Consider the following 13,810-nt stretch of genomic DNA (forward strand, 5'->3'; position numbering starts at 1 on the left):
TGAGCTGATCACGGTGCCACAGACGTCAAGTACACTTCTGCTTTAGACAATTATACAACCAAGTGAAGTTGTTCATGACCGGGAAATAACAATGAAATCTGCTAACAATGGTTTATCTTAAATATTATGAGTCTTGAACAAAGTGTCTATGAAATAGCTCGAGAACCAATTTCAGGACCTTAAAAATTAAATTTTCTTAGAACTTTTTTATAACAAAGGGTCATTATTTGTACACAATAAGCAAAATTAAACATAATCAAAATAAATCTAGTATTCACAGGAATAAGCTGATCTTAAAGTGGACAGTCTCCACTAACTTTTTTTTTTTTTTTTTTTAAATATTTAATGTTTAATGTACGCTATAAACTTAAGTGAGACATCAAAAAACAAAAAGCAAGCATGCTGGATATTTAAAGTTTCTTGATTTCCACCACCATTAATATTTAATTAGGAACTTTCTGATGACTTTCATGACCAATCCTTCAGTTTAGCTACCTGTAAACATCTTGTAGAAGCTGTAGCATTGAAGACTCCTGCCCTCTCAAAGTTTGTAGAGTATTTTTATGCCATGTCGTTGGTCGTCACTTGCACATCTGCGAAAGTAGCTGTGTTAGGGGCCGCTCGCCAAATTTACCATTTAATGTAGTTCAGAATAATTTCATACTAGAGGTTTAGGCTGTGCTGAGGAACACGGTTTTGGACACTTTTAATTAGAAGTTTTCGACTACAGGCAGCAGTGTAGGCCCAGTTGGAGCCGTTTTTGTGATGGTGGCCACGCCAAGTAGACAAAAGGTATTTTGGACCTTTGTACCGTGCATCGCAAGCAATTGCAGGATTTTCGTTAATGAACTTTGAGTACAATATGATGAACTTTTTTTTCTGAGAATTTTTGTTTGTTTGCGATATATATTTTTTTTAGCTGTTTTCGGAGTTTAAATACTACTGCCTCGTCAATTGGCAGCTGTGTTCATCACTTGATAAAGGAAAAAATATATCAACCAACAAACTTTATTTGTGACTTTATTTATTCGAGGCAAAATTCAATATTAAATATTTTGTTTTATAAATTTAATTTTTTTGTTATTGGTTTTTTTATAAAAGCTGTTTTTTTTTCCACCAAAATTTATATCCTGCAATTTTACAGTATACTAATTTTAATGAATTGGTCTAAAACAGATAAATTCAGAACAACCAAAATAAATTAGTCAGCATTTTAGGTTTAAAATTGAGTCAATGAAAGTTGAACAACGAAATAATTAAATTAATTTTTCTGATCCATGCACTTTGGTACATTTTTTGTCCAGAAATAACTACATTGCTCGACTTACAAACTTTATATATTTTTTTATGAGTTTAATTAAGTTTTGGTTAAGTGCTACTTAATCACACGTGAACTTACATTCCGATGCTATATGGCGTATTAAATTGCATTTCGGTGTCATGCGGGTTTAAGACATTTTTTTAGAGCTGGGCGAACCTCATACAGAAATAATTGTTTTGAATTAAAATGAACCGACGACCAGCATTTTGGTCTTTAACTGAATGGTGAGAAAGAAAGGTTCTCCAGCCATATGTATGTAAAATTAAAACAATATATAGCTTAGCTTTATTAAAATATTGCAAAACATTTTATAAATAAAGTTTATGCAATAAATAATGAAGGAAAGAAAACAGTTTAGAGAAAATCATTTCACATTTAATTTCTTTATATACATATATATACTTTTAATTCATGAAGAAGTTCCATCTAAATTTCAAAAAGACTACCTTTCTTTTTCAGTGTACACTAACCTTCATTTAAAAAAAATATATTATTATAAAGATGACGAACATTCAGCATAAGGCCACATAACATATTTTTGTGGTAGACATAACCTAACATTTTTAATAAGTAAAACTTTTTAATAGGACATTAAAAAAAAGTTGAATGTGAATTAAGTTACCTATCTACATTACAAAACCCGCTGACTGCAGTTGCTGTTTTCTTGGAAGAATGCTGCTCGTCAGAAGAAACTTTAGACATTTTTTGGGGTGGTTCTAGGTAATCTGGGTCGTCATTATCTTTTCTCCATTTGGAAAACTTAAAACGACGTAAGCCTGCTCATCGCAAATCACCTCTGGAACAATAATATTGTAAACTTAACGTAAGAAGTGTGGTTATAAAAATTTGCGTCGAAAAAAAGAAAACACGAGAAATAATGATGGCTGCCGCTACTACGCTAGTCAACTTAGTGCCGTACTGTAAAATTTACTGAACCAGTACTTTTAATAAACAAGATTAAATTAATATTTTCAGTACCTGACTGTTATAACCAAAAAGGCCAAAGAAAATAAATACATCCCAGTAATTTAAAATACGTAATTTACGTAATAATTTCCTACCGCATTTATCTTGTGTTAACTTGATCACGTTAGTTTTGCCGAAATACGAGAGTTCTCGTACATGCGTTTTAGTTTAACGTATGGGGTACGTAATCTTTGGTGATTTTACAACACTTCTCGTACAAGCACTATAGTTAAAGGTATAATATACAATACCTTTGGCATTTATACGATAGTTTATATTACGTAGTACGAGAAATGCATAAAAAATTCTCTAAAGTAAACAAAAAACAAAGCGCGCCTTTATGAAAAAATGCTATGCGAGTTATTCAACGATTAATATATTTTTTATTTTTATTTTGTCTGCGCTTGAAACCGTTGAGGCGACGATTATGCGATAAAAGTCGGAATATTACAAGTAATGGAATTTTGTTGTGCTGTTTTGTGAATGGTCTCAAACGGGGGTTAGAAAAACATATTTTTTTTTTAAACGAACATTCGGTTTTTCGAATATATTTTAAGAGGTTTCGAACCGAACCGAACGTAAGGGTTCGGTTCGGTTCGGTTCGAAATTTTCGAACTTCGCCCAGCACTACATTTTTTTTTTTGGCGTTATTTCGGTTTCATCGCAATTCACCACATAACCTTGTCTCTGGTTATCGAAATAAAATGGAAAGACCTGTGCCGACAATCTTGAGCAGGGGCTTGGCCCCCTCCTCCTCCAGCAGGAACCGGTAGCACAGGCCGTGCAGCACAGACACGGGGGAGCTGCTCGCGACGCCCTCCTCGATGGCCAGCACCCTCTGCAGGGTCTGCAGGCAGGCGAGCGTCACCGCGTCGCGCTCGCCCCTGCTCTCGTACTGCCAGAAGCCGTGCTGAGGGAACACCTCCTGCAGCACGTACTGCACCGCCGGCAGCAGCAGCTTGTAGTTCTTCTCTATCGCAGCCTCCAGGGGCTTGGCCGAGGCGTCTGCACTCGCCTGACCGACGGCTGCGTCCGGCTGATTGCAAGGGGCGTGAAAAGAAAACACACACACACTGTTTGGGCATAGTGCTAGAATGTGTGGTGGTTTGGATATTTGAATTTGGCGCCATCGATCGTGAGTGCGTCACTGTGGCGACCATCGTGTTCAGCAGTGCCATCTGTAAATAGTTTCGTCAGTCTTTTACTGTTTCTCCGCGTTGCTGGGCGTCATGCAGCTAAACTATTAGTTTCAATTCAGTTTTGTGAACACACACTATTCATCCAATGTTGAATAAGCACTTTGAAAGCTCTGTCCAGCATTTAATATCAGCCAATAAATAAGAGTACAAATTTAATAGATTTCTATTGTAGTCCAAACTTGTTTTTTACTGTGTAAGGGCCACTTTCACCTACATCGTTTAAGATTTTAAACAAAGCTTAACAACCCTTAGGCTTCATTTAGTAACAAATTGCATTTCATAAAATATTTACCCTCATTTAAGATGAATAACCACTGCATAACTTTAAACGACCAATTTCTGTCTAACTTTTTAACAGCTGTTTAGCACACACCAAAACGGCCACACAATAGTGTCAGCTGATGCTTGAAGATGAAAACAAGTCACTTAAATACCCTCAAATTTTTAAGCAAGAAAAATTAGTTAATTATGATGGCGAGAATAAGACATATGTGATTTTTTTTAACAAAATAAAGAATGTGCTAAAGTAAACATTCAGGGTGGAAAATTTTAAATATAAGATGGTTTTTAAAATTTTTGTATTATTTTAATAACTTGCACTACAGTGTTACACAGTGTATTAAGATACATTTTGGTTTATTCACAATGCAACATAAAATCTTGTCTGTATTAATAAGACAAGACATGAAATTACTTTTTCTATCATTTGAAATTTAATATAAATTCTTAAGTAAACTACAGATAGTAGTTACCTTCATGAGTAGCTCCACAAACTTTAGGTAGCTGATAAGAAGCGGGTAACGCTTAGCACCACATTCAGTATTGATGATAATCAGCCCTAGAGAGCCACAATGATACATTTCTAACATATTGGAGTCAGTCGAGGGCAATACTTGGGCCTGGATGGACGGCAAGAACTTCAAAACCCCAAGACGAGTTGCGATTTCGCTGGAATATTTTGGCCACAATGCGGTCACTATGTCCAAGCAACGAGCTAATATCTCAGATGGAATCGAAGGAACATTGCTGAACCTACAATTAAAAAGAAAAGAAAAAGAACATTAACACCATGACATTAATATTAAAAATTATAATAAACATTCCCTTTTTTTCCTAGCAATAATATTTAAATGTACAATCTGCATACAGTATGTAGTACACCACAAACTAGTGTGCTTTTATAAGTCAATTTATTAACTTTTAAATTTGACAACTGAATTTTTTATATAATTTCTGGTAAATTCCTAGTAAATTTTTGACTAGCCTTGTACTTTGGAAAACTAAGTACTTCATTTTATTAAATGAAACAACTTGATGGAATTACAAATTAATGTCACTATCCACAATTTCTTAAAAAAATGTACACCTAAGTTTCAATATCCCTGCATAAAACAAAAAGTACACAAAAAAGAATTACAACAAATACATACTAGGCCAGTGCGAAGCTTTGACTACGCTAATCATGTAATCAATCAAAGCTCATTTTAATATTTGATTTGACTTCTCCAGAAAATTTTCTCTTCGTGTTATTTGAAGCTGCAGCTGTAATGCAAAGCTTCACGTCTGATGTGAATCTCCGCATTTGTTGCAAAGCTTTAAAACATTGGAAAGCTAAAATTCTATCTTGAATTTTTTTTTTTTGGTGTTGAATATGTTTTTCTTGAATAAAATTGGTAACTTAAAAAAAAATCAAAAGAAGCCACTTCCTTTGCTTTTATGAATGATTAATGTTAATAGCATGTGTGGTTATTTTTTTTATAGAATGATGTTATACATTATCAATTAATCAGTTCATCCATTACAAATGATAAAAGATTTTTTTTTTACTTCTCAATCCAGTATTTTATGAGTGTAATACCGCTTTGCTGACAACAATAGTCACAATTTGATTCAACTTTGTGAATATTTCAAAAATTGGATTTTATATTTGCTTCGTTTCAAAAAACTAGTACAGTAGAATCCCGCCGATGCGACCCCCCTCTGATGCGTCCATTCCGTTTATACGACAGTTTTTTTGAGAAACCGTAAAAAATTTGAGCAGAGAAAGTCGAAAATTTGAGTAAAATCGGCTGAAAAACAAGTCAGTTACACTTTGTTGGGCGCTATGTGTTGACGTTTATCTTGGCGAGCGCTGTACTGCAAGCAGGCAGGCATACAAAAGACGGCTAAAAATAGATACCACCCCTCTAGACTCTCCACTAGCCAATACCGGTAAACTGCGCACATCACCCGATAGCATCTACGCGCGCGTCTATTGCCGTCCCGGTCCCGTGCCTTTGTCTTGCGACTGGTTAGTGTGATGTGATCTTGCCAGCTGCATCTCAGGTGTCACTGCCCACACAAAGCTGTGTTCACTGTGTTAACGACATCGCCAGGTGTTTGGTTCTCGGCTATTTTTCTATAACATCGCTGACTTCGCACATGCGCAGCTAAACAAAAAAAAATTGCGTGGAATTATGCTATACACCTCGGACTTGCATACCCCGAACAATGTGTTCCAATAAATACTCACGCTAAGTGAACTCGCGTCATGCGAGTTCGGCTATGCTAGCCGGCTGGTGGTTATTTTCGTTCAAAACGTGGCGAAGGAACTTATGTGGATCAGGTAGAAAACATTCGGCTATAAACGAAAGATATAAGAACAATGCTATCCTGAAATGCTGTGACATGTTTTTGGAGTAGATAATCACAGCGACAGACCGACAGGATGTGCTCCCGCCCTAGCCGTCAACGATGTTTATTTTGACAGCTCAAGCATTTATCTTTTCCATGGCCCTTCACAGCGTAAAAAAAGAAAAAAACACGCTGGAATGCAGACGGAAAAGTAACTATGCAGTAAAATAAATATATTTACGGCCCTGCTAAATTTTTCTATTCAATAAAATTTGAGGTAGTAGTGATTTTTCAGCAGAAACTGCTGTGTGACTAATAAACAAATTGTATCATAATAACTTATAAAGTATTTATTAACGGCGCTGGACAGTCGTATAAGCCCATAAAAATATTTATTTTACCGAGAATGGACTATACAACCTGACTTTTGGTGCACGCTGTGTGGGAGGGGAGGAAATTGCTGACAGTTTCTCACGCAGAAGGTTGAAATAAGGGAGGGAATATGTTGAAATGTTAGTTGGAAAGGGGAGGGTTTTTTTTTACATGGTTTGTGGCTCTGGGAGGGATGAGCCTTGAAGAATTAGCAGGGGATGGGAGAGGTAAGCTTCGCGTCACGTCACGTCACGTATGTCAAGCCGCCGCTACCGCCAGCCTCGCCGGAAGAGTTTCTTACGCTCTCGCAGAAGCTACCACAGCGGCTTTTCGTGCGGGCGGGTGGGTAAGATAACATGACAGCTGAGACGGCTTTTCGTGCGATAGTGGAGGCGCCGAGCTCGGATAGACACTGCCCGAGCAGCATTCACGTGTATGTATCCGACGATGCGGTGACACCCCGAATTCTCTATTGCGACCATTCCGTTTATAAGTCTGTTTTTACGGAAACCGTGAGGGGTCGCATCAGCGGGATTCTACTGTATTCACAGAGGCCTAATATTTACGTAAGTGAAAAATTATTTACATTAAAACTATACAACCACTGTTTTACTACAGTATAAATCAAAAATGAATCAAAATGGGAGCAAAATATTTGATAAACAGAAAACACAAAAACCTTAAACCAAAAATCCCATCCCTCAACTTTAAATTACAATTAATATATGTAGATCCGGACAAGTTTATTTTATGACTCTAATGTAATGTTTGTTAAATTTTAACAAAAAAGAGCCTCACAAATAGTTTCAACCTAATTAATAGCACTCATCATCAAAATACTATACATACTACTACATTTGTTAATTTTAGTAACTCAAAGGGCATCACATAGTGTTTTATAATTAGTGGTGACAGTACATAAAACTGGAGCTATATAAATGAACTAACCTTTCTATCAGCTTGAAAATTGTTTCAACAGGAAAAACAATGTCACCTTCCACAATGCACTTTGAATTCATCAAGTTACTCAAGCATGTAAGAAGCGAGACCAATTTTGCAAACTTTTCAACATTGGAAGTCACATACACCTGAAAAAAAAAAAAAAAAGCTTTAAAAAGCAAGCAGTTGAACAAGAGCCTACATGTATTTGAATTGTAATTGAGAGTATGACCAATTTCTTGTACATTTCAGCATTTAGTGCAATTTGTATAAAGAATGGTTTGGAAAAAATTATGGAACATGGAAGTATTTTTAAAATGCACCATAACTAGGGACCCCAGAAAATGGTAAATAAAACTAGCTCATTTCGGTGTAAAAAAATGACAAAAGTGGTGCAAAAAATCGGTGTAAAAATAAGCAAGCGGTGCAAAAAATCTGTGTAAAAATAAGCAATCCGTAGAGACCCCAAAAAAGGTGAAAAAATTATGCCATTGGCGGTGTAAAAAAACCTCATAGCAGATAGGCACTACAAAGTAGCATACTCTGCCTTACATCGGCCCACTTTGTCTGTCGTTTCATCACACAAGAATACAATCTGTTTGTCTTCTACAGCGTGCCTTACTGCTTCCTTATTTGCCTGGCCAACTTTTGGGACATAAGTTTCTCTAAGAGTGTTGGCTGATGATGGCAAATCCCCTGCACCTAAAATGTATACATAACTTACAATATACTTATAAATAGGTAGCATTTATAAGGTCATCGCTGAAAAATATTAATGGGCTAATTTATTCAAAACAATTCTTAGCCAAACCTAACCTAACCTTTTCTAGATTAGGTACTGCTGGATTACAGAGTCAAACCATCAATCAATCAGTCAAAAATATATTGTGGTGTGCTCACCATTTCACAATGCAATCCATCCTATTTATGTGTTTGTCAATCTGAGGTACTTGCATATTTATTTGAAGTAAAGGTAAGTTAATCGATAATATTGTAGGCCTACATATGCTTATGAACTTTTATTAGAGGGGGAAAACATTTCTAAATAAATAAGGCTAACCTTCAACATGGGTGTTAAACCATTTCCTCATAGCTGGATGATAAGCTTTTTCCAAAGGAATGTTAACTTACAGCATCATATTAACAAAATCAGAAACAAATTCTTGTTTTCTGCACTTTCAAGCTTGTTTGCTTTTTATTCACGCTGTCGCCTATCGAGATTTGTTAAGACACGGTAGAATTTGCTTGACAAAATAATTGTCTTTTTTGTTTTGTGTGTGTCATTTGCCACATGCTTTTTACATGTGTCTTTGTGTGTCCAATCAAACCGCACGCTGCAGAACTTGCACATCATAATTTTGTCCCGCTGATCAAAAATATAAAATCCATCCGATTTCATCTCTCTTTCGCGATTAAACATTGTCGAAGTTTTCGGCATCTTAGCCATAAATTCAATTGTATCACTAAAATTACAAAATGTGGACGGTATTTGTAAACACTCATAGATATGTGCACGCAAAAAAGACTGCCATCTTAGCTCCATGCAATTAAATTAGGTTAGAAAAATTGACACCAGTGTGCCTTGCGGCAGAAACGACCATTATTCAAAACACGAAAACTGTGGACAGTCAATTTTGTTATGTTGGTAGTGCGCACATATCGATTGTTGATATTTGTTACATTTTGTTTTCATTTGCGATGGCAATATTTACTGTTTGTAAACAGAGTAACAAAAATACGTGGATTTTAGTAACGTGTCAAAACTAAGATAATATCACGGCACTAGTCTTTCAGTCTATGTTTATTTCACGCCTATGTTTATGATGGCGTAAATAAATAGAACTTGCGACATAAGGACATTATTTTGTGCGAAAAACGTGGATTTCGCACGAAAATGCGTGAATTTTGTGCGAAAATTCGTGAATTTCGCGAATATGTCGAAATCATAGGAAAGTCGCAAAATTCGTTTAAAGTTTCAAATTTTCGTGTTATTTTGTGAATTTTGCGCTTCACCATTTTTCGGGGTCTCTAACCATAACCCAAATCATAGATTTACACAATGCTTTTATAGCAAAATGAAACACTCTTACCATCATTTTCTATAAAATTGTGGGTTCAAGGAATATAAGAACATAACCTGACATTACAGCAAAACCTAATATACTACTTTATAATTTCAATAAAGAATATGGCTAATTTAATTTCTGTATCAGTTTACCATTTCCACACAGACATGCACTTTTAGTGAATGAACGAACAAGATCAGAGGTGAATGTGAAGTGAGCTGAATGAAGAAGCAACAGAATGCATTGGTGGGGACTCAATAGCTCATGGTTGGCAAGGTAGATCACGTTACCCGAGTCCTCCTAAAAAATTAATACCATGATCAAAAATTTATTAAGAAAAAGTTACTCGAAATAGTAAAACACAAAAACTTTTGTGTCGTGTCAGCAAAAAAAACATAACGGCTCGCGAGCACAAGTGTATGCGCGTACCTGGGAGACGAAAGTAGCGAGCTCATGGGAAACCACGTGGAAGAAACTGTAGGTGATGTCCCACGAGACGATGGTTGTTTCCTTCTTGACCAGGACGTGGCACACGGTGCCTGTCGGGACGGCCAGCCCCGTGCCGGTGGTGTGGTCGTGACGAGCAAGGAACACGCTGGAGGTGACCGGCTGCAGGAGCGAGGCGGCGGTGGCAGCATCTAGCTCGTCCCCGTAGCAAGGGATCGCCCGCAACACCTCCACCAGCTACGCACACAACACATTTGCCTCCTGAGAATGGGGCTTTTTTTTTTAAAACATTACTCACTTCAGTAAAAATCTATTTAGTTATATAATACTAGCCTGATGTGCTATTTGCTATTTTACCTTACAACTAGGGACTAGATTGCATGGCGAGTTGCGATAAAGCAGAAACAAAACAGAAATACAAGTTAGTACACCAAAAAGTGCCAAAATGCAAAAAAAAAATCTTGAAATCAGTACATTTAATCCAAACTCAACTCTGATTACAAAAACGTAATCTTTTAATATATTAAATTCAATGAATCTAATACTACTAAAAAAAAAAAAAAAAAAAAAAAATTTTTATATATATATGTGTGTGTGTGTGTGTATGTGTATGTGTGTGAGAGAGAGAGAGATATTGGAATCTCGGAAAGAGCTCTAACGTTGTTTGATAACGTTTTGCTTTTCAAGTTCACCTGAAAAGATAAATTAATTGTGCGATAAAAAAAAATGACGGGTCTTACAGGATTGGTGTGAACCAAGCGGTGATAAGTGAAGAAACATTTTTATTTTTCAACAATTAAAATACAAATATGCAGACAGTTTCACTGTCAGTAAAGGATGGTTTGGAAAGTTCGTGGAAAGGTATAGATGTGAGATGAAGGTTACTTCCAGGCGGGCAAGCCAACCAGCAGAATAATGATAGTTAGAGACAGGTGTTTTCGGTAAAAAAATTTGCACAATTTCGTTACTTTTTACGAGATTATTTCGGTATATTTTTCGCTATTTTATCAGTAGTTTCGTCAAAAATTTCGTTGATTTTAAAACTGCAATATGAGGTTTATAAATATAAGTTCTACATGAATGTGTTTATTATGTCATTAAGAGTAGAACTACACAGTTTCATACATAACTTTACCAAATATTTGCACAGAACAAGCAACAATTCAACAACTATGCAGAGCATTTACGTATTCTACTGGCAGACGGCCAGTTCCCAACGCCTTAAAAAAAAAAAAAAAAAAAAAAAAAAAAAAGGTGGTGGATAATTAAAATGTGTTGTAAAACTTTTAATGTAATATAATTAAATGTAACTCTCTCTTATACAAACCACAAAAATAAATACTTTTCTAGACCTATGTATGCGTTTTAAACTCTGTAACCTGTACGGCCTAGCACAATTCCGAGTACGATAATTCACAAGATATTATTGCCCAATTTATACAAACTTTTTTGTCTGCATTGTTCAGGTTTTAAAAAATAAATATATTTACTAGGCCTAAACATGTTACAAAGCACAGTACTGGAAACTGTTTTAAAAAATTTACTGACAAAAAAAAAAGCTATAGTCCTAACCTAAAAACAAATAAGTTACGTCTATATTTACCTGTGGCTAGGTTGTATCAACTTTTTCCAATAAGTGCTGTAAAAAACATGACTCGCAGCTATATGAATATTTCAAGAGTAGGTAGGCCTAACAAAATTTATTTTCGTAACGTTCTGTTTATCTGCTTAAGAATGCACAAAACTGTTAAAATATTGTACGCCCTACCTGCAATGTACTTGTGCATCCATTGACGAAGTTTCGGGTCATCCAGTTTTGAAATCGGGATTTTAGTTTCAATAAAAGCTCCAGTTGTTGACATAATGAACTCATTCTTGTCAAATTTTGCTTTTTTTGCTGGTAACAAGGCTGATTCCAGTGAAACTTGCCTTTTTGCACCAGATTGTTGACTTTCCTTGTTTTTGTTATATGAGACACTGTTTTTTATGTGTTTCAAGCACGTGTCTTTCCGTTGCCACTCTATTCTAACGTTGCAATACTTGCACGAGAATTTTTTGCACTTTGTCAAAGACATAGAATCCTTCGCTCGCAAACTCCGCCACCCTGTCAAATACTGTCACAACCATTTTAAAATCAACGTTTTAAAAAAAGAAACAGAGCAAAATCGTTTGATTACATCCACGCCATTTTTACAAACTGTGGCGAATGGCGACTCTGGCAAGGCGATAGCGCGACACGAATACGACTTCCTAGACTATCGAAAGTCGTTAACAATAGATTATAATCGACTACTGTTATCGGGTCATCAAAATACGGACGTTTAGCTATTTTCAGTGTGTTTTTTCTTAACTTTTTTCGTGATTTCTCTAAGTAATTGATAATTTCACGTTTTTAAGTTTATGTATATTAAGTTCGTTAATATTTCGTGATTTCGCGCATCGCGAAAAACACCTGTCTCTAACGATAGTACATAACAATGTATCTCATGTTACGCAGTGTCGTATTGTCATACAAAGTATTCGATGGTAGGCTTATAAAGATAGTAAATGGTGTGACACATTTATTGTTGAGTTTCATTTTACGCATTGATATTACGTACGAAATATTTCCCCACACATTTTGGAACCCATTAAGTAAATTAGCCTTGCTATTTATGGAGACTAGTTTCAGAATACGCGATTTTGAATAACAAAAACATTTGCGGGAATGCATTAGTCGTGCTAAGTGAGGGATCGGCGTACTTCATTATTTCACTTGCTGTATGATAATTTGTAAAAATAATCTGTTGCACAAACTATCAAATTCAGTAATGTATCCAGCAGAGTGAACGCTAACCCTGCGGACGCTGGCCGGGCCACACTGCGCCAGCGACTCCACGATCGAGCTGAAGGGCAGCGGCACCGCCGGGAAGCTCCTGGCCGCGAGGCTGCACAAGGAGTTGAGGCCACGTCCCGGCTCCTCGCCCCAGTACAGGTCCAGCGTCGCTCTGTTTCGCAGGCACACTGCCGTCGCAGAGTAGATCTTCGGCAGGTCGTTCCAGTCGTCCACTTCGAAGTTATCCACCAGTGAAAACAGCAGCCAATAAACTACTTCGTGGGCAATGGCTGCACAGTTAGGTTGCTCCTGAAATCATTGTAAAATTATAGCCTAGATACCAACTTAAAAAGGCATATTTTGAAACAATGTTCAATGTGAGAGAAAATAATTATTGTAAAATTGTACAAAAACTGTAAATTGATAGGAAATACTTAATGTAAGATAAAAGCATTAAAAAGGATATAAGGATGTAAAAAGGGGTTCTAAGGTCATCTTAAAACTTATGGTTACAAACTTTGGAAATATATCTAAAAACTTCAAAAATCTATTTTCTACATCCAACAGCAACTTCCTCACAAGCTTTGAAAGTTCTGCAGAGGACAGCAACAGTATTAAGTACAAAAATGATAAAGGCTAACACATCTCTCTGTGTTAATTTGCAAGGTGATAAACTAACAAAAGTAGAACACAGAAAACCAACAATACACTAGAGTCCCGTTATAGCGAGGTGTCACGGTTCGGGGTTTGATCCTCGCTATAACCGTGTCCTCGCTATAACCGAATTGGACAGATTTTGGCCCAAAAAAAAAAAAAAATAACCGAAAATAGCATAAAAATTGTGTTAAAACCTGTATAATTGGAAAATAACAGGTTATATTAACGAAATCTTAATTTCTGTGAGCAGATGTGTGAATTCTCTTTAAAATGATACCCCATAAGTACGGATGCGATCACCGATTGCATCAAAATAACCAGAGAATACCCTACCACGCCACGACGCCACGTAAGTATAGCATCTCAGCCCGCGGCCGACGCAGCATTGTCCTGCTATCTATTGCCGACGCGGGCT

The 13,810-nt window shown here is 36.4% G+C and overlaps 1 protein-coding gene across 2 annotated transcripts in view; it reads right to left on the reverse strand.

Annotated features, from left to right (window-relative positions):
• The window catches only part of LOC134534064 (nucleoporin Nup188), a 45,804-nt gene that overhangs the window by 19,581 nt on the left and 12,413 nt on the right, over positions 1-13,810 (reverse strand). For both annotated transcript variants that reach the window (XR_010075441.1, XM_063372056.1), the window contains exons 7-11: positions 12,760-13,047; positions 9,906-10,160; positions 7,420-7,559; positions 4,239-4,518; positions 3,002-3,323 (exon numbers count right to left, since the gene is read on the reverse strand). Coding sequence is in view for 1 of the 2 variants with exons in the window: in XM_063372056.1 (XP_063228126.1) it covers positions 3,002-3,323; positions 4,239-4,518; positions 7,420-7,559; positions 9,906-10,160; positions 12,760-13,047 (1,285 nt within the window). In the remaining variant the exon portion in view is untranslated. The remainder of the gene's footprint in view (positions 1-3,001; positions 3,324-4,238; positions 4,519-7,419; positions 7,560-9,905; positions 10,161-12,759; positions 13,048-13,810) is intronic.

Source organism: Bacillus rossius, chromosome 7 (assembly GCF_032445375.1).
Source record: "Bacillus rossius redtenbacheri isolate Brsri chromosome 7, Brsri_v3, whole genome shotgun sequence".
Classification (NCBI taxonomy): Eukaryota; Metazoa; Arthropoda; class Insecta; order Phasmatodea; family Bacillidae; genus Bacillus; species Bacillus rossius.